The sequence below is a fragment of the Gymnoscopelus microlampas genome (assembly GCF_963454915.1).
Source record: "Gymnoscopelus microlampas genome assembly, chromosome: 4".
In the NCBI taxonomy this organism is placed as follows: Eukaryota; Metazoa; Chordata; class Actinopteri; order Myctophiformes; family Myctophidae; genus Gymnoscopelus; species Gymnoscopelus microlampas.
In genome coordinates this window covers 19,840,920-19,862,845 of record NC_139941.1, presented here as the reverse complement: position 1 = coordinate 19,862,845, position 21,926 = coordinate 19,840,920, and the positions used below count along the sequence as shown (strand labels likewise).

Sequence of the window (21,926 nt, the reverse complement as noted above, 5' to 3'; positions counted from 1 at the left end):
ACATTCACAGGTGTTACCAATGATACTAATGCCTCCAAGATGGAACCCAGGTAGGTAATTTCCTCCTTTCTTGTGATAACATCATCACCCGCTTTGATCGTGAGACTCTCAGCCTTGCAAAGGTTAGAACTGGACCCAAAGAGGATGGATTCAGTTTTACCCAGGTGTAATGATAGTTTGTTGTCGGAGAGCCAGATACGGATCGTGTCGAGATCCGTATCTGGAGCTCAGAGTTTTCTCAACCTGCAGCCTGTCCCTGTCCGAGACCAGCAGAGCAGAGTCATCTGCGAACAGGAACAGTTTGCAGTTGCAAGCTTAAGCTGCCGCTGATTGTATTGTGCCTCTCCTTCCTGTATTTAAACTGCCTTGCCTTGTAATGTATCGAGACCTGATGAAGACCGACAGTGGTCAAAACGTTGCCTAACAAATGAATACACCAGACTCTTCCATTGGGAGCTCAATCGGTGTGCGGACTTCCCTTCTTTTTTTCTCATGAAATATACACACAACACTGTAAAACATATCAGAAACACATACATTCATTGTTGTGTAAACACTCTCAATTCTTACCGTCAGTCTCTCGGAGCTCGCAATGGAAAATGACGAACGCAGCAATAACACCTTGTCAACTAATAACACTGATGCCTGCAGGACACTTCGTACTGACTAGTGAGCATCCACTCTATTTACATGGTCTACCCATGTGGGTGAAACCTTCTGTTGATTAATCATGTGACTTGGTACTGTCTTAAATGACGCAACTCAGGCTCCAGTACTGTTCTCTAACAGTGGCTACTGTCCTTATCTGATCTAATCATTCAACTCTCTCAACACTCTTATGTGACATGTACAAAGTCCCCTGGTTTCAACAGTGCAGTGTCACAGCTGTATTTCTTAGAATTGCATATATTTGTACTTATTATGGCTAAATATCCTGAAACATTCTGAAAATAAGATACAGGATAGAAGAACACATGTGCAGGTAACATGCCAATACAAACGCCACGTTACATCATAATAATGGATTATTCTACAGAAACTTTACAGCTTGGGATTCAAAAATGTAATGCTACGAGAGGCGGGGAGAGGGCAGGTTTTAAAGAATGAGCCTTTCTGGTCAGCAGTTCTTGAGGAGGGGTGGAGTACAGTTGTTTAAAAAACAGAAAATACATTTTCAGGTCGGGATACCAATTTTATCCAATCATATTCAATCAGGAGAGAGAACTCATACAGGATAAACAATTGAAATGGGAAGTGATGGCATAAAGAAATTAGCAGACAAAATTGGAACTGGAACACTTAAAATGTAGCTGATGAATGGGCACTCTCTCCTGATTGGTTGGAAATTTGCAACCCATGCTGAAAATGTATTTTCTGTTTATTACGAAAAAACAGAATGAATACTATCAGAATATAGTGCTTCCACCTTTTAACAAAAAAAAATGTTTTGACCAAAACATATCACTTACCCTACCTTTAAGCTTCTATTATTGTCTCTGCCAGGCCGAAAGGCATGGCCGAGACTATGTCCGATATTTCATATTCCATCGTAATTGGCTAACATTGGCTTCCAAAGTTTGCAGGATAGGTCCCTTTTGAACAAAATACCTCAAATCATGAACGCAGCGTGCGATTTCTGTGAAATTTCGCACGCACATTCCCACTAGACAGAGGAAGAAATGCCACCCTTTTCACATTGGCCTGTTATAGCGCCACCAGCAGGTCTAATTTAGCAAACACATTTTTGGAACAAAATGCCTCAAATTATGAATGCAGTGTCCGATTGCCGTGAAAGGCCTAAGAAGAAATGGCACCCTTTTCACATTGGCCTATTATAGCGCCACCAGGAGGCCACAATAACCTACCTGACCAGGCGCTCCGAGCGTCTATATATTTCAACGGCTATAATATAGTAATATAGTCGAAGTAACCAGGGTTGCATTGCTCATGGGACGGCCTTGCACGCTGATAGAGTTGAATTATTTAACTCTAAGATTAGATGGAAAAAGATGGTTTGGTACTAAGACCCCCCAATACCCGTCCAGTCAACACCCAAAGAAATGATAGTCAGACACCGTTACGTCCAAAAATGATCAGTCTGTATTGCCCGAGCGTGCACACGGAGACAGTACAAGTTACAGACAAGAATAACAATCACACACTCATGATTCAATAACAGGCAATAGTATTTACAAGTTGGAGTCCGGACATCAGATATAAGGTGGATCCTAACGATTGGTTAAGACCCTCAGACGTCAGATCATATCTGATGAGCTGTCAGGCATCAGGGTGTCATCATAATAAGTTGTTGTTCATCTTAGGGTGTCCTTGTGTACAATTCTCGGTTCCATAAACAAGTTGTTCCTTCGATATCATACAGTAGGACATGTGCATGGTTCTATCTGTGACAGGATGACAGCTGACAAAAGGGAATTAGAGACGATGTTGGGTCCAACAGAGATATCGGTCATCGTACAGAGATACAGGTCATTAAGACATTGAACACACCATTTGACATTAAAGCGCAAAGCGTTGACAAGACAAGTTTTACTGATTTGGAAACATATGGAGCCGGCACCAGATAACAACTATGGAGCCAGCTATGGCCTTGGAAGGGAAAATACAGTAGACTTACTGAAGTATAGGCCCAAAAAGACACCACTATATTAAATTGACATTTTAAGCAGGTTTATGACCCTAGACACATTATGATAATTATGATAACGAGATTTAACCCTATCAAGCCTACATCTTATCATGATTTGGATAGGGTCAAAGGGCAAGCTGATCAATTCTTGTACCTTGTGACATTATTCAAACCAAACCAGACAGGCAAACTTTACATTGTGGCTGAGTAAGGATACAGAAATTTCAATGACTTAAGGGCAAAAATAAATGGTTAGTTATTCAGATAACGTACACATTTTTTACTTCTTCAAAAGGACTGTATAATTTATTCAGATATTAATTCAAAATTGTACTTCTTCAAAAGGACTGTATATAATGGTTATTTATTTAATTAAGAAGCAAAACATGGTTATATTTCATGAAATTGTAAGACACACCACACAACAAAGTTTTCCCCTTGCATCTTTGCAAATAACTTATTATAATTCAAAGAAATCTCAGCTAATGTACTGTCCCAATCAAACCTTTTCAACATGTTTGGATTAATCAATTTTTAGCAAAGTTAATGACCCATAGCAGTGGAGCTTAGAGTGAAAGAAAACTGACCAGTCTGACAAGTTTTCAAATTGAAATCTGACAAGAAACTTACGTCTCTGGTCAAAGACGATTCTGTGCATGTTCAGAAATAGAAAAGTTACCCTCCTCGTGTTGAGCTGTGGTCCTGTGCATCTTTATCAAGTCCAAGTATTTAAAAATGGAACGGTACACTTCTGAACCTGTATTTATTACATCTTTACACTTTATTTTGGGAAAAACTTACGTGGAATGGTCTTAAAACTCAAGAAATACGTCCCGATTGCATGTAGGCATGTAGGCATCAAACATCTGTCTATCCAAGACACAAGTTGAAATCTGTAAGATAGATGGAAATCACATTTACTGTTTGGCATGCATGGCAGTAGACCTACAGTTGACTGTAGTATGAAACAGAGTTTAAAACAGTTTGGAACAAAATATAAAATTAAAGTTTAGCCCTGTATGTCACAATTAGCAGGTATTGTGACCTTATTGTTGTCCAGGAATTGGATTAATGGAGTGGCTTACATTCTCGTTCTAAAATGAAACAAACACAAAACAAAGCACATTAAACATTTAAATCAAATCATATTTAAATCAAATATTCATCAAACTCCCCTCTATTTGACACCCACATATCTATGTGTGTCAGAGAATGAATTTGTTGATGAGAAAGAAAATAAATCAAATTGAAAATCAAGAGAAAAAAAATCAAATTAGAAATTATAATTAAAATATTTAAAATTAAAATATAACAATGAAAAATAAGGAATAACCATCTTTCTTCTGAAGAGTATATTGAAATTAGATAAGTACAGAAAAATAGCTGAAAGAATTAAAGCTTTCAAAAAGTAGCAGATCTACAAGCTCAAAAACATCTTAAGTTAAAATAATAAAATATTTTCAATTTTTTTAAAAGAAATCAAAATTACTTTATAATATTCTTAATATTATAGTTAATGTTTTCCTATATTGATATTAGAACATATTGAATCTTATTAGGGTTAATTTAACTGATCTATGTTTTAAATGCAATTCACTTGAGACTCAGTAGCTAACACTTCCTGCTGAAGGAATTATGGGTAATGGAGTCTAAGAGACCAGAAGGAATTATGGGTAATGGAGATTAAGAGACCAGAGTGGCTACTTAGTTCTAACTGACCGGAGAATGATTGAAATTTGGACTAAAATTGTTAGAGAACGAGCGAGACAGACAAACGCATTCAGACACATTCACGCATGCCTGCATAGCTGAATCGCTCATACACAGATAGAAGATAAACAGAGATAGAAACTTTCACTCCTTACGCTCCCTCACTTCCTCGGACACACACCGTAGAAGACAGCAGACACACTGGCGGACCCACAGAGAGAGAGAGAGAGAGAGAGAGAGAGAGAGAGAGAGACAAGAAATGACATAAAGTCATAATATACTGTAGCAGGTTGCGGCAGGCTTTTTTTGCCCCAATCTGCAGCACAAAATGTAAAAGTGGTCCGAAAATATGAAGTCATTACAGCACCATGGTTGCTTATTTCTCTTCTCAAAAATCTGGCAACCGTATCATTATTTGGACCAGCGAAGAAGAAAATGCGGAAGCGATCCTCTTTTGCAAGGCCCGTGTAAAGGACATTATGTTGCAAAAATATGAAGTAATTACAGCACCATAACATGGTTAATACATTTTATTTTGGGATGTACAATACATGAAAATTACGGGATTAATAACGCAACTTGCGTCGATAACTAATGGAGAGCGGACATTACCGCGAACAGTTAGTTAGTAACATCATACAAGCTAACTATTTGCCAAATTCGGCTAGTGCTCAGAATCCACTGAGAGAGGCGTGTCTAGTCCCATAGCCTGGGAGGACGAGGCCGCCCGTTCAGAGTATGGGACAATGGGAAAATATCCCCATTGGCTTAAAGGACAGCCAATGACGCAAATCTGTCGAATGCAAATCTGTAAGGACAGCCAATGACACAAATCTGTCGAATGCAAATCTGTAAGGACAGCCAATGACGCAAATCTGTCGAATGGAAAAATCTGTCAAATGCAAATCTGTAATGTGTCGAAGTAGTAGCGATACGACGTGTTGTGAGCTTAAGTACAGTACTTGAGTAAATGTACTTAGTTACTTTCCACCACTGTGGTCGTGACGTCTTTGTTGAACTGCAACATGGCGTTTGCACTTTGTTCATTTACAGCCTGTACATCTAACATAAACGTTCAGATTTCAAATATAAAGTGCTTACCCCATGGCCACAGATGTTACAATTCACTTCGGGTGGGTATAAGTACCCGTATCTTCAGCATTGTGCAATAAAAAGCATTTTAATCCGATCGGCGGCCATTTTCTCATAGAGTTATAATGTATCAGAGTGCAATACACCTCATAACCGATGCGGTCGCGTAGTTGAAAGCAAATGGATAAAATGGCCACCGATCGGATTACGCGTTGTGAGCTTGTAGTACATTTTGAATACTGGACTTTCACTTGTAACGGAGTATTTTTATATTGCAGTATTGGTACTTTTACTTAAGTAGAGAATGAGTACTTTTCCACCTCTGCTTATTTGGGCTTGCTTTCAAGATACTTTTTAAAAATATCTGATTTAATAGGGCTACTTGGGTGAAACTGGTCGTTTCTTTTGGGCTTGTTTTCATAGACCTCGACTGAAAAGTGTCAATGGGGGAGTGATTAGAGGAGTGGCTAGGCTGAATAAATTACCCATTGTTCACGCCCATTACCTGGAGCTGAGAGGTGCTCGAAGTGACAATTCTTTACAAGGGATTATCTCAGTTTGCACTATTATAGATAACCAGATTCAAATGAGCACATCTTCTTCAAATATGTTCCGATTTCAATGAATGATACATCATATAAAAGCTTATATTCTGTACTTTAATAATCTGTAAAAAATGAAAAATGCCAACTTGCGGCATAAAGCATTGTACCCAGTCACATATAAAATATAATCGTGCAGGCCCCCACCCGCCAAACAAAGCCCTCTCAGTGGAGTATCGGACGAATTGGTAGCACGTGCAGGCCCCTACCCGTCCCTCTTAGTGGAGTATCGGACGAATTGCTAGAACAGGCCCCTACCCGTCCCTCAGTGGAGTATCGGACGAATTGGTACCCGTCCCTCAGTGGAGTATCAGGGATGGGTTAGGAGGTGGGGGGCACAAATCTATTAATATATCATGTATACCCAGGGGCACGGTGGCGCAGTCGGTAGCGCTGTCGCCTCACAGCTAGAAGGTCCTGGGTTCGATTCCCGCCAGGGAAGCTGTGGGCGCTGGGGGCGTGTTCTCTCCTCCACGTCATCGGCGCCCATACCCTAGGTGGGGTTGGTGAAAGGGCCTACTCTGTGTGGAGTTTGCATGTTCTCCCCGTGTCTCCTAGCGGGTAGTTAATACCCTCACAAAAACATGTAGTAATCCTGGTCACTATACTGCCTCCCCCTGGTCAGCCGGGGCGCCTGATGAAGGAGAAGGGAACTGGTTGGAATAACGTGTTCCTTCCACGCGCTATGTCCAACCAGGGAAACTCCCCCCTGTCGGGTGATAAGAAGCGGCCTGCTTGCTCCTCATGCATTGAAGGAGGCATGAGCTTCAGCTTGGGCTCTCCCTAGGCTGGCAGAGGGTAGGTAGTGCCCAGGATTACATAGGCAATTGGCACTGGGTGAAAAAAATGTGGGTTACAAAATCGTGGGATAAAAATTATTTAAAAAAAAAATATATATATCATGTATACCCAGCAACGCTACTGGTCTATACGGCCAGAATTAAAGGCAAAGACAAACTACATAATGACCACAGTAGATAAGAAAATTTATGAGACATTCAGGAATGTCTCAATGTGTGTGTGTGTGTGTGTGTGTGTGTGTGTGTGTGTGTGTGTGTGTGTGTGTGTGTGTGTGAGAGAGAGAGAGAGAGAGACGCAAACACTAATAAACTAATAAGTCATGGGCCCTTCGGGTCTTCTGCATGTTGCAACTCGTTACAGATGTTTACAGATGTTACAGCTGAGAGCGGTGTTTGTGCCTGGGACCACATTGCAATATAGTCCATGGGCCAGACGAGAAGTCAGGGACACGTAAGGTGGCAAAATCTCTTTGGCACCATTTTGTTTGTAGGGTCCATATAAGTACTTTGAAACATTATAGCCTTTTCAAATGAGTAGCTTTAATACTTTTTTAGGACATTCATGTTTTTGCCATTATCTCCCCACATTATCTGCACAGTAGTTCTGTACCTGGCCTATACATAGAACCAATTTGGTGTTAGGAGAATTTCTCACTTGAAGTCAATGGGTACCTAGACATGAAAAATCACAGAGGTGCTCATCCGCCATAGTGCCACGAATGGCGCAATGGCCAAATCAAAAATGGCCGCCGTCGGCTATGATGAAAATCCAACTTTTTTTGTTTCTGAGTGTATATACACATGCAATACCTCCATGTTGACTAATTGTGGGGTGGGGAATTCATTTCTGTTATGACCACTTTGGGTGATGTTGACCTTGAAAGGTCATGGTCAAGGTCATCTTGTTATTTCAAAGACCGTGGCCATAACTTGGCCATTGTTAGGAATAAAAACAGGTGTAATAAAACTAATTAAACTAATTCTGGCATTTATAATTCCTTTCTGATATTGTTTTGACCATTAAGGAGCATCTTGTCATTGAAATATGTAAGTAAATGCAATTTTTCAGGAGCTCAATTACTCAATAATGATTTGTTTTATTTATAACAAAGACATACACATGAGATATATAACAATTATAAATATCCTCCTTTAACTTTTATTTTAATTGGGTGTTGAAATGAGCAAATAAGAGTGATATAGACCTACAAAATGATATACAAATAAAATCGTAACTCAAAATCAAATAACAATTCCTCTCAAAGTGCACCATATGTGTGCATGCTGGTTATTGTGATGGACTTTTACAGGATGGATTTTAAAATGTTTTCCATGGCAGAATATGATGCATGGAACTCCAGCAGCACGGCACCCACATCGGCGAGTGTCACACTTGCCTGAATACTTGCATACTGTGAGCAGACTTGGTGGTAAGGCCTTCAGACACTTGGCAGAAGTGTACCAAAGTGCTCCTCCAATCCATGTTCCATTGGTGCTAGTCTTGCCTGAGGTTCCTTGGCTGTCGCAACAGGTCGCAAGCCCTATGCACCAGAAAGACACCTTGGATGTGGCCTCTGATCACACTACTTGTGGGAGGGAGAGCATCCATTCCAGCACTGGCACTGGTATAGTTTTCTACCCTGAGGTCATCAAATGTCTTGCTGTTGTACTTGAACTGGACCCTGCCCAGACACGCACCAAGTACTTCTCTGTCAACGCTGTGTCTTGTTCGGTCAAGGTGTCTGCCTCTCCAAAGATTGTCAGATATTGCACTGGGTCAAAAGCCATAGCTGCATGTTTGGTCCCCACCTTACTCATGCAGTCATCTCCAGTCAGGATATGTGCCTTGATCACTGTCTTGGCTAGTGGTGCTCCAAGATGAGAGACTGCTTGATGCAGTGGGATGATGCGCCGCTTCTCACCAGTGCCATACTGCTGCCAGATCTCCTTCATCCCCAGTGCTTGGAAGTAAGTATATGGGGTGTAGTATAGCAGTAATGTGAATGTGTGTGTCATTGGAGACTATGACAACTCTCTTGCACTGTTTCACATGAACAGCCCACTCCACATGCACCACCATGGGGCGGCAGTGGCTCAGGGGTAGAGTGGCCGGGTAGAGTGAACTGGAAGGTTCCTAGTTCGATCCCGGGCTCCCCCAGAGTTAGTGTCGAAGTGTCCTTGAGCAAGACATTGAACCCCTAATTGCTCTGAGCAGGTTGGTGCCTTGCATGGTTTCCTCTGCCATCGGTGTGTGAATGTGTGTGTGAATGGGTGAATGTAATGTACAATCTATGTAAAGCACTTTGGATAAAAACGTACATTTAGCATTTACCACCAGCCTGTCAGCCTCAGCACCAATGGCTGTCCTGGAACGTATGGCCTGCAAGTGTGTACGGACCTGCAAGCTTCCAGACTGTTCCTGCCTTGCCAACAAATTAAAGTGCACAGAAATGTGCAAGCTACAAACCTGCAGCAATCAGAAGGAAGAGGAGGAAGATGAAGTGGAACTGATTGATTATGATGATGATAATGATGACGATGACGAATGCTGAAGAATTGATATTGGTATGACAGTTATGATGATGATGATGATCAGAGGTACTTGATCATCATCAAGTACCTCTCAAGCCTACGCCATAAACCGACTCTGTCACGGACCCTGTGGTCCACAGACTTGGACCTCCTCTCTGTCCCCAAGGCAAACAAGCAAACCATGTTCTGAACCTTGTTCTGAAGGCTCTGTCGGGGACAGAGTCTTCAGTGTGGCAGCCCCCACCCTGTGGAACTCTCTCCCAATAGGGATTGGTCATGCTCCTGCTCCATGCTCGTGCAACACTGGACTCTTAAGGCTGCGTGTCTTGAAAAGACACCTATTCTCTCAGGCTTATGGCATATAGTTGTTTGTTGTTTTGTTTGTTAGTTTGTCTGTTGGTTGTTCATTGTTTTTGAAAGGCGCTATATAAATTCAAGCTACTATTATTATTATTTTTTGTATTATTATTAAAGTGAATGAAAGAGAGAAAATGATTCCCCCCCCCCCCCCTCTGTATCACATGTTCTGTTCCAAAAAAGTGTCACACTTTCTTCATTATTTGAATATGGTTGGTGTCTTTGAAGACTGATAACTGTGACTAAGCTACCACTTGGGAAAGGCTATCATGATCAAATATCATCTAGGGATATAGACCTATTCAAAATACAAAACTAGAATTTGCAAACGTTGCACTTGAGTGACCCTGATTAGTGAAAATGCTGTTCACATCGTATCACAACGTGAGGTGTTGTGTACAAGTTCCTTAAGTTGGTTTATTGGATAAAAACAGAGCACAGAGTACAGGAGTCAGCCTTGCTGCATGGTGTAGCTGTTGGAAGGGGCCGCGTACCAGAGGCGGGGTTTCTTTGTCTTCACAGTATTTATATCTAGACTTCACATGTGTGTGTATGCACTTGCATACGTTGCTTTCGTGCCACGTGTGTATTGGATGTGCACGGAGCTAGGTGTGTGCTACAGTACATCTCTGTACTGTGTGTGTGTGTGTGTGTGTGTGTGTGTGTGTGTGTGTGTGTGTGTGTGTGTGTGTGTGTGTGTGTGTGTGTGTGTGTGTGTGTGTGTGTGTGTGTGTGTGTGTGTGTGTGTGTGTGTGTGTGTGTGTGTGTGTGTGTGTGTGTGTGTGAGTCTGAGCTAGCCATTAATTGTACCTGTCACAATGTTCTACTCTGGCTGGAACATACTTTCTGTACATCGTGAGGCCTTCCGCTAAAGACAGTGTGTGTCACCAGTGTCCAGATACTACCTACTCATTTGGTAAAATGTACAAATATTGGTAGTCTTACTTTGCTTTGTGTTTCACAGAACACTATGATTCAATGCTGTTTAGAAAATTCCATAATGCTTATTTTCACACAGTGCTCTCTTCGGGGAATTAAACCGGGATTAGAATTTAGATTTTTTTTTTTTTAAAAGGACTATTCTTGGACTCTGTGTGGTTACTCTTACAGAATACCTATGTTGTATTTATTTTTATAATCTGGTCATTAGTTGAGCCGAGAAGTTACTGTATTACTGTTGTAGTGAGGCTATATCACTGTTCATAAAAGACTCGATACACTCATCAAAGCACACCACAAGACCATGAAACAAACTTTTAGACTGCTTGTAAATATCTGACATGTAAGGTCAGTGCTGTCTGGCATACACCCAACAGAAAAACTGGCAGTGCAGTAGGCCTACTTGGCCCTTTGATTATTGTGATTGCGATGCTCCTAGTTTTGAAATGTATTTGCCTGAACAAATTCCCGTTGTCTATTCTCTTATCTTGGGTGCCAGCAATTCTTTCAATTGTATTCGATTATACTTTTGCACTACATCATTTCCTTTTTATTTTTTACTTTTATTTTATTGCAATTATGGAACAAATGGTACCAATCTCTTCTGGAGCAAATACGGCCAAAGTGTATAAGGTTACAAAATAAGACAAATAGCATAAAGATATACCTCATGCATACACGTCAGAATATTATGAAAAACACACAAAGTCAAAACTCAAACATTAAAATCTAAAAAAGAACAGCACCTGATTGGTGGTAATGCTTACTTTGCTTACTTTCTTAATTTAGTAGAGCATATCATGAATTTTACGTGGAATAGAAAAAGATTGACCATTATTAGTTTACCTTTATTCATTAAACCAAACAACCATACTTTGAAACCAAAATTTTGACCGCTCTTGTCGATGCATTTCCATAAATAGTTAATGTAGCCTATATGTTGAATGAAACTACACAATTCATCTGAAATAATGATATAATCATGAACAATGGTCTGAATGATGATTAACTGTAGATTTAAAAATAGGCAATAATAAGCCTTACAGTAAAACGGTAAGGGGATGTGGTCTAAACATACTCTGTTTTCTGATGTAGAATAATTAAAAATGCTTCATTAGGTGGCTAAATATGACCAATGTGACCAATGTCTTCATCAGGGTCACAGGGAGTTAAGCAATGTTATGCTTTACTCCCAGACTAAATGTTTTTTTATTATTATTATTTATTTATTTTTATCCCATGATTTTGGAACCCATTTTTTCACCCAGTGCCAATTTCCTATGTAATCCTGGGCGCTACTCTCCCTCTGCCAGCCTAGGGAGAGCCCAGAACTGAGCTCATGCCTCCTTGAATGCATGAGGATCTAGCAAGCCGCTTCTTATCACCTGAGTTTCCCCGGATGGACGTAGCACGTGGAAGGAACACGTTATTCCAACCAGTTCCTTTCCCCTCAATCAGGCGCCCGGCTGACCACGGGGAGGCAGTATAGAGACCAGGATTACTGCATGTTTTTTGTGAGGGTACCTACCGTAGGGGACACGGGGAGAACATGCAAACTCCACACAGAAAGGCCCTGTCGCCAACCCCCAGACTAAATGGTTATACTATTCTCTAGTTCGGTAGGGTTTAAGTAGTTGTAAGGCACTACCAGTCCTGTGTTTCTTGCTGCAATAGCCTCACTGAGGAAGGAGAGCTCTGCTTGGAATTCCTTGATCATCTGCTTTGGGGCAGGCTCATCAAAGTGTTCATCAGGATATAAACCCAGGGGAATCTGGAAAAGATGGAAAACAACCAGAGGTGGAAGAAGTTCTCAGATGTGTTACTTAAGTAAAAGTAGAAATACTCTGTTACAAGTAAAAGGAGTATTCAAAATGTTACTTGAATAAAAGTTCAAAGTATTGGCATCAATATATACCTAAGTACCAAAAGTAAAAGTACCCAAAATAGACAATCTAGCTTGTTGATGAAACTTGTTTCAAATCACAACAAATAACATAGGCTTATGTGGGTAATGTATGTTTTGTATTAAAAATCTAATCTAGAAAGTAACTAGTGTAGTAACTACTGTACATACAGTACTACTCAAGTAAAGTATTAGTGCCCCAGAATTTTAAATAAGTACTGTACTTTAGAAAATGTACTTTCCACCACTGAAAACAAAGTCTCACAGCTACTGCTTATCAGTCATGATGGCAACATGATTCAACCATGCCTAGTAAAACTTACAGAGTCCGTGTATTTCTTGGTGAGTACCCAATCTGCTGCCAAAAATCCAACTGTCTCTCCAACTGTCGGAAGTGTCTCAAACATCGTCTTCATGCTAGACTGTCCCTTAATGGTTGGAGGAGCTTTACGCAGTAGGAGAGGGGAGTTTGGGACCCATGCATAGTCAAACTAAAATTGAGATGAGAGAATGCACATATTTACAACAGACTCAGATAGTCCTTTGTGCCGCTAGCTATGAAGATATATACTGTATATAACAAGGCACACAATGGTCACTCAGCTCGCTCAGTAGACTAATTGCCAAGAAACAAGCAGTTCAACAGGCACTGCTGAGGGTGTGATAGTGTTGTATATTGTAGGTGCATATACTGTATATATGGCACTCACACTGGGTGTGATTTTTTTAGCTGATGTACTGTCCATGGCGACTTAATTTCCCTCACGGGATCAATGAAGGTCTTATCTTATCTTAGCCATTGCATTGGGTTGTGAGATGTGGTGAAGTGAAATCCACTTATAAATAGCCACTTAGTGGCTAAGTTGACAAAACCAGCCAAACTAAAGCAGCATGTAAAAGTATGCTTCAACAACTACTGCAAACATGTCTTTTGGGGTCATTATGCACATTTTAAGGTGCCCTCAGTAGAGCACAAATCTGCCAGGAGGTTTGATCTAATACCTTCCTCCATATTTCTGTCATTCATGTGGCAAAGAGATATAATACAGGACTCTGGATGGTGGTGCGTGCAACCAACGTAGAGAGGCTATAGGAGACATCTTTGGGAGTGAACACATAGTGTTGCATACTATCACAGTCCAAAATATGACTTTACAATGTGTATGTGACCCAGACAACTGACCCTGTCAGTAGATCCTGTGCATCATACTTAACAGATTTCTATCATTTAATGTGTAATCTGCAATGTGTGATTGTTCTATACAAAAAAGGCACCCTTTGGGTGTTTGGCCCTGAACCATTTTGTTTGCTGGATTAACACCTGTGTGTTTTTTTGCAACAAGGACGTTTTAATTTAAATCATTTCTCATCTTACCTGCCCATTGTGGACTGCAGCATGTTGACCTGACACATTAAAGATCAGCATGGTTATGAACTTGATCACTTCCTCCACAGTGTGAAAGGCTGCAGGAATCCCTGTTTAGATCAACATCAACAGACATTTTAATCTTGAAGCTTGGGCATTCAGTATTTATTAGAGCCTTGACTTCTTAGCATTTTCATGCATTTTCCAATTGAGAAATACCACCAATTCACTTGGTGGTACTATTCACAAATCCATGTTTTTTTGTTTAAAAAAATATATATAATATGAATAAAAGTAAAGTCAAAACTTGAAAGTTCATTTTACAAGGCATTGGCCTGGCACCACTATCAGTAAATTTTCACTAAATCAGTAAAATAGATCTCTCTCTCAGATCTTCAGGACCTTCGACGGTGTCTTGTCAACTACAGTTCAGTACCTGCAGCAATGCGTGACAGTGTATTGTAATCGGTCCTGTCAGTTTGTATGTTTGTTTGAAAATTATCAAGAAACATGAAGGGAATGCTTAGCAGGCCACCTTGAAGATGATTAACTATGGGGATGAAAAGGTCAACGGTCAAGTCAATAATCAAGTTGAATGCTGTATCTATGTCACATGGACTCATATTTGTGTAAGGTTTAACCTATTTAGACCTGAGGCCGATTCTAAAAACGCCTTCTAAATCCTGACCTAAGTTTTCTGAAAAACGTTAAATATTTATTTTTAAAAAAAAAGAAGAAAACATGATGTTGCTATATACTGTACATAAAAGGGGTTCCCGGCTTGAAAGGTATATTTAAGTAATGGGGTTCCATGTCTAAATGGGTTGAGCCCAATCCAACACCCATTCACGTACATTAAATAAAAAAGTATTTCAAAGAATATAAAACCTATTATGTGAATGCACACAGCCTACTGGCTGTGTGCATTCGGAGGTGAGGGATAAAGATGCCACTCGGGGCTCTTTTTTATTTCCCATTCACCCTCCCCGCCCGGCTTCCCACCCCCGAACCGAACACGGGCCAATTGTGTTCGACTGTTCGTATAGACAAAGCTAGATGTACCACAGTGGATTCGAACCCGACACTCCATGGTAGTGGGCACCTACTTTACCACTGGACCACCCGAGTGCCCCTCATGTCCCCAATATGACAATCGCGGCACAGATGGAAAAGTTAGTGCCCATGAAATGCTTTGTGCACAGTTCAACGCACAACATGGACATATGGCCACTATTTCCTGTCTACTGGGAAGTTTTTCTTTTTCTATTTACTTTTGGACTTTTACTTATTAAAACTTTAATCGATGATGTCATAGGCTGGCCACATGACTTCCGAGATCCACTTGGAAGCCATATTAGACCATGTCTGAGAATGAATATCAATCGGTTCAAACGCTTCAGTCGGTGTCAGGAGAAGCACAGCCTCTAGGAGGCTTTAGTCCGGCTTTTAGACACATGTAAAAAGGTCCTGTGAAGCACTTGCCATATACTGTAAATGCAACATTAAACAAAGCTTTACAACTGTTTAAAGATTATGTTTACTACTGTATGTTAACTAGTTGTCAACAGCATACCGTAGGTTTGCTGTTTACTGTAAATAGCATTATCGTTGATTGAAGGAAAAGTAATATACCTGAGCTTTTGTTTCCTAAGAAGGCTTTGGTGAATATCTCGTTGATCCAGTCCTGGAGTTCAGAGTCTCTACACACATCACTGTCTGAGGGGTAATAGTGCTCCACTATTGCCCTCACAAAGCTGTAGATACATTTATGACAAGTATTTAAATATCACTGGCCTAAACTTATAGTTATATACATTTCTATGCAGATGAAATAGATAATTATATAACATTATGTCATAAAATTGATAGATATTGGTGTCAACACCAAAAGCTCATCACTCTCTTTAATAGCTTTCATAAAACCTCACTTCATACATTTCCCAAAAAGAAAATTCAGAGAAATAAACAACAAGGAAGTCAAATGATACAAGAACATGTTATCACATCAAGTGGCTCCTGGGTGCGACTGTATGTCATGTGTAACACATCCTCCTGCCCTTGCAACTATAGGCCAGCAATCTAAGCCAAAAGAAAGGCCCAACCAAAAGAAATTGCAATAGTAATATGATTGCAATGTTTTTATTGGTCCCAATACCCTCCTACATCATATATTAAAAGTTTTCCTTCATGGATTTAGTGGAACCTACTTTTGTCAAGGTCAAAAGCAAAGTTTTGAGGGTTTAAAAACGGTGCAGTCTTGGTCAAATGGTGTTAGATATTGGAGGGTTTATGTAGAGTTATCCAACATATTTGGTGTATTTCATTGAGTTTTGGGGGTCAATCTTTCCAATAAAACACTTTTTGAGAGGATATTTTAATTTCTTATGCTTGTATTTGGGGTACCAATACCCCAACACCCATTTGTTTGCCGCATTTGGCACTTAGTTTGTGCCACACTGCTCATGTGGGAGTAAAATGAAATTACACCGTTCTGGGGGGTATATTTTCCTAGGTTTTTAGTCTGTTCTTAAGCATGCATAGAGGTACCACAATAAATAGAAAAATCTTTTGTATACATTTTTTCAATTGAGATATAGCAATTTAAAGACCCCTGCAGCCATCTTAGACGCCAATTTAACCTCATTTGTGTGACGCTGAAGGCATGAAAGGCCCAAATTTCAACCACTAAATTTACCTTGATCCACTAAGTATGTATTAGAAAACTTTTAATATGTTATTTGGATGACCCTAAGGATGATTAAAACATCTCTTAATCTCAATTTATTTTGGGTCAAGCCACAAATTGACAAGACTACTATTCCCCAAGCCACTTAACCACAAAAATACCACAAAACTAGAAAAAGTACTCCTCGGAGCACAGGTCTCCACCAGGTCAGGTAGGTTAGTGTGGGCCAGCAATGTTTGGAATTCGCCAATCAGGCTGGAATGTGAACAATCAGGCGGATTGGAAGGATCCGTCTTGATCCTTTGACTAAAGAAATCATGTGAACCGATTTGCATGATGTTTGGATCAAATCTGAAGGAGTAATATCAAACAAATGTTTTATATAAGTCTGCCTCCTGGTGGCGCTGTAATAGGGCAATGTTGAAATTTGTTCCTCAACGTAGTGCAAATGTGCGTGCAAAGTTTCACCGCAATCGGACGCTGCGTTCATGATTTGCAACATTTTGTTCAAAACGGGCCACTCCTGTAAACTTTAGATGTCAATCTTAGACAATCAGGATGGAATATGAAAAATCAAACAGATCCGTCTTGATCACATGACTATAGAGATCAATGTCTACCGATTTGTGTGAAATTTGGAAAACATCTGAAGGAGTAATATAAAAAAAAAGTTTTATATAAGTCGGCCTTCTGGTGGCGCTATAAAAGGCAGACGTGAAAAATGCAGGGCAAAGGTTTTTCCCTGGCCTCTAAGGAGTACATACAGTTTTACACAGATTGGTGCAGTTATAGGTAAAAACATGAATCGGCCTGTTATAGCGCCACCATGAGGCTGATTTGAACATTTTCAAGTGGCATTTCTTCCTCTGCCTAGTGGGAATGTGTGTGCAATATTTCACGGAAATTGCACACTGTGTTCATGAATTGAGGCATTTTGTTCAAAACGGAGCACTCCTGCAAACTTTGGAAGCCATTTTTAGCCAATCAGGATGGAATATGAAAAATCTGAAAGACCGTTTTGTGTAATGACTATAGAGATACTGTGTACCGATTCGTGTGACGTTTGGACAAAATCTGTAGGAGTACTGTCAAAAAGTGCCACCTCCTGGTGGCGCTATAACAGGCCCATCCAGGGAGTGTGTGCACAGTTTCGCTGCGATCAAGCCAACGGTGCCGGAGATTACCTGCTCACCGACGGACAGAAGGACGGATGGACAGGGTGCAAAACATACTCTCTCGCCATGCCTTTCGGCCTTGCAGAAACAAATATAGTACATTATTTTCAAAATATTTCCGGATTTGTTTCTTTCTGTCGTTACTTTTTTTCCCTAATGTCCAAAATAGAGATGCAGGGGTTAAAGTTGTTAAAGGGCCGTAGCAGTGGTCTGGTAAGGACCTGCAATCTAAATGAGTGCGGTCTTCCAACGTGCTTAGTTCAATGAGGGTCACACAACAATGGTTAATGATCACCTGTTGATGATATTCCACAGCTTCAGTCCATCATCTCTGTAGTAGAAGTTTGGGACAGACTCCAGTCCTCGTGCTCTGATGTTCTCTGGCAGACAGAGGGAGCTGTAGGTTGTTTCAGAATGAGCCCTTCCCATGAGCTCCATGAGACCCTCTGGTGTTAGCGAAGTCTAAATAAATAATGAGCATTAGACAAGGTTAGGGACTGTGTAGACCAAGGCGTTTCATCCTTTTTGTGTTTAGAATTGTTTTCAATGAGAACGCCGCGCTGAACATCTATTCTGCGCTGCGCATTCACATCTGGCATTTGTATCGGCTCGAGAAGTTGAAATATTTTCAACTCTGGGTGTTTTTGGATGAGAGCACTTTGCTTTTTCAGCTGAGAAAAACACTGTGTTGGACACAGAGCCTTAGTTTGGACAATATCTCTTACTGGTTGAATTTAAAAAATAAAAATCAATTTAGAAAATCAGCAGCAGTTCAAGTTTGACACAGGTGAATATTATTCTTACTGAATACAAAGGTCCTCCAGGTGAAAGAAGTATTTGGCGGCCAACAACATTTATTTGGAAGGTGTAGCGGAAGTGCGGGATCAGCAACTGGATAGACAAGAAGGAAGAAGAACCATGTCAAAAATTCATCGCAAACCCAGAATCATGTTCTACACAGTGGTACAATATTCAAATGTACGTTAAATTGTGCAAAATAGTTTGACACAAATTTCTAGACAGTTTATGTTTATATAGCCATATGACCTAGTTGTGACATTTAAAACTCTTCTCTCTCTCTCTCTCTCTCTCTCTCTCTCTCTCTCTCTCTCTCTCTCTCTCTCTCTCTCTCTCTCTCTCTCTCTATATATATATATATATATATATATATATATATATATATATATACACATATATATATCATCTCTACCATACCTTGTAGAGAGGATGAATCACTGGAAAGCTTCGCAGAGTTGCAACTGTGAATGGTTCTGCCAAAAAGTGAGTGTTCAATAGATGATACACAAACTGGTGGTAGATGCCATCTGCATGTTTCACAAACATCTTGGCCAACAACCAGTCACACTCCGGGTCACTGGGCAGAAAAATTGGATTCTGCTCTGAGGGCTGTTGGGTTAGCTGTGATGTTAAAAGGAAAGCAAAGATCTTTCTTTTACATTTTCATGTAAAAACGCTCGAAATGTTCTCTGTGTCTCGTCCTTACACTGGTAAAGTACAGTAGTAGTCAAACAATGCTCATATTCCTTTGACAGTGTGACTATACAGTAACTGAATGACCTCATCAGTGAAATACCTGAATTGCAATGGGCATCAGTTTATTCTCTGGGTTCATGTAAAACAAGCAGAGACCAGGTGTCAAAGGCAGAACTTCACCATTGTCCACCTTAGTGGACAATCCAACCAATCCCTTGTAGTCACAGAGGAATATATTGCCTTTCTGCGTGAGAGAAGAAACTAGATTATAGATACAACATATTTGTACCTCCTGGATGTCACAGGCATTAACACATTCATTGAAACTGCTCAAATTAATAGTGATACACCGTAAGACACGCCATACCTCCATTTCCCTCTGGAGAGAGCTACCGCTGTCTAAGAAGGGCTTCACCATCTCCTCTGTAACTGGAAAGTTGTGAGGAAGCTCCAAGCAGCGCTGAATCATATTTGGGTTGATTCCATTCAGAAACTGGAATCCATAAAAGTCATCCTCCATCCAATGTTCGGAGACATACTCTACAGGAATGACAATTGGTAAATGTTTTGTTTATAATGTATTGCAGACCTTATATAAATGCTTCTGTTTCCTAATGGTCAGAGAGTATTTCATTCTCAGATGTGGATGTACTGTAATGCAACATGGCTAATTATACCCTACTTGCATGTAAGCAATAATCTTTGTAGTTTTTCAATGGGAATGTTCCAGTGAGTTACACTATAAACTTTAGAGTCCATTTTTACCTGACATTGGTGTCTTTTTGAACCAGAAGACCCTTTTCATGGCCTCAATGTCCTCCCACTGCTCAGTAGAGTTTTTCATTCCCTTCAGTTTGAGTTCAACCTTACTGGAAAAAGAAAAAAAAGTTACTATTTTTCATCAACATTTTAAACTAGGTCCATTTGTCATTGTTATTTCTGCATTGTTATGCAGTATGTACATGTAGGGATCCTGAACAATATAGACTCACGTCATTTCTCTTTCAAAAGCAAATTCTAAAGATTTAGAGGCTGAGAAACGGTCTTCATCAGGGATCACAGAACTGTCTATAAAAGTGGAGATGTGTGGCAGTCTTTGAACAAATGTCTTCCACCTGTAGAGAATGACAGCATTAAAAACGTAATATTTGTATATTTGGCACTATAACGACAACCCTTCTTGCAGTATGTAATTGTGCACACATAAAACTCACTGGTACAAGTCGTTGTGACATATTAACTCTCTTTTTCGGTGGTCGGTCAGAAGGGGATGGTCATCCTCAAAGGCCTTCATGGCTGAGGATAAAGAAGACTAATAGTTATATCATGGAAAACATCAAGAAAACATCAGAGTCATCACATAAAATGGGAGTGAATGTTTGACCACAATTACCGTGTATATTATAGAGTAACAAAGTCCACTCCTCCCACTACCCCTGGGTCATGGCGTTATTTTTTGTATTGGATTTCCCATAGGGGAATCTTAGATCGCGTCATAAGAATTGTGTTCCAAAAATTAATAAACCACCCAGGAGATTTTGTCAGGTATTTGACTCTGTGTAGTTTATGATATGAGTTGCATTTGATAATCACCCTGCTGATATGACGATCTAAGATTCCCCTATGGGAAATCCAATACAAAAATAATAACCTAGGGGGATAGCGCCCTCTGACGGCAGTGATGTCAGACTTTGGCGCTCTATAGTGTCTGTTTTATTTGGAACACACCTTTCCCTCCTCTCAGCTCTATCTGTTCCCCATCGGACACCCATCTGTAGCATGGGAAAAGGATGACATCGTCCTCTGGAGTAGTCACCACAATCTTAGAACAGAACCATGCATCATCTAATTTCTTAAAAGTTGTATCTTTCTCCAGTTTGACCAATAGAAGTTGCCCAAGATGTAAACTGGTTTTCACAGTGTAGTTCCCCTTCTGTATGAAAAAAGAAGGGGGAGAAATGGTCAGGGAAACTTGTTGAGGTTCTTTTGAGCAAGGCAGACACCCGACCGATAAGACTGGCCAGTGTTATCTATGTTAAAGCAGCATTCAATGCTAAAATGTACTTCAACAACACAAATGAAGGATGCAAGCATTCCAAAAAACATTGCTGACAAAATGACCTTTTCTTTCCTTCTTAAATAAAGTAAATGGCAACACTCAACACATCCCTTTAAATGAGCTTACCTTTCCAGCAATAAAATCTATGCCAAAATTGTCCAAATGTGTGCGTTCACTCTCTCCTCCAGTTCCAATTAAGGTGACATATACGCAGTCTAATGTCCCTGCAAATGCCTGGTCACCTGTTGACACCTCAAGCTTGTACTCAGCCATGATCGCTGTGTCTGGAATAAAGAAATAAAAAGGCTTCTTATTAATTCTGTTATATTATAAAAGTATCCAAGTAGGCTTATGACCAGTTGGATGACCCCTGTTGTCATCATGGGTTATTGTGGCACCCTGGTTCCTTTGCAGCAGGCTTATTAGAGTAACCAGGAACACCTGGTGCCAGCTACTGTATACAAAGCCTAATTTATACTTGGCTGTGTGAAAATAGCCGCAAGCTCACAAAGCATTGTGGGCTTGTAGATCAGCTATTTTCGGAGCACGGCAAAGCTCGCAACC

The 21,926-nt window shown here is 40.3% G+C and overlaps 1 protein-coding gene across 1 annotated transcript; it reads right to left on the bottom strand.

The window, feature by feature from the left end:
* Window positions 1-11,480: 11,480 nt before the first annotated feature.
* Window positions 11,481-21,640, bottom strand: LOC311043545 (hydroperoxide isomerase ALOXE3-like). Its single transcript, XM_084054840.1, has 14 exons — window positions 21,489-21,640; window positions 21,032-21,236; window positions 20,518-20,599; window positions 20,296-20,418; window positions 20,069-20,172; window positions 19,671-19,843; window positions 19,404-19,547; window positions 19,025-19,228; window positions 18,614-18,700; window positions 18,105-18,271; window positions 15,581-15,702; window positions 13,958-14,058; window positions 12,906-13,073; window positions 11,481-12,450 (listed from the first exon to the last, which is right to left on the bottom strand). The coding sequence occupies exons 1-14, from the start codon at window positions 21,633-21,635 to the stop codon at window positions 12,271-12,273; spliced, it is 2,007 nt and encodes a 668-aa protein (XP_083910966.1). The 5' UTR covers window positions 21,636-21,640; the 3' UTR covers window positions 11,481-12,270.
* Window positions 21,641-21,926: the final 286 nt, after the last annotated feature.

Coding starts and splice junctions, on each gene's coding strand:
- LOC311043545 (XM_084054840.1), bottom strand. CDS start 21,635: ATGGCTGAGTACAAGCTTGAGGTGTCAACAGGTGACCAGGCATTTGCA. Junction 19,229..19,403: donor TGATGCCCATTGCAATTCAG/GTATTTCACTGA, acceptor TTAACATCACAG/CTAACCCAACAGCCCTCAGA. Junction 14,059..15,580: donor CTTAGGAAACAAAAGCTCAG/GTATATTACTTT, acceptor TGATCTAAACAG/GGATTCCTGCAGCCTTTCAC.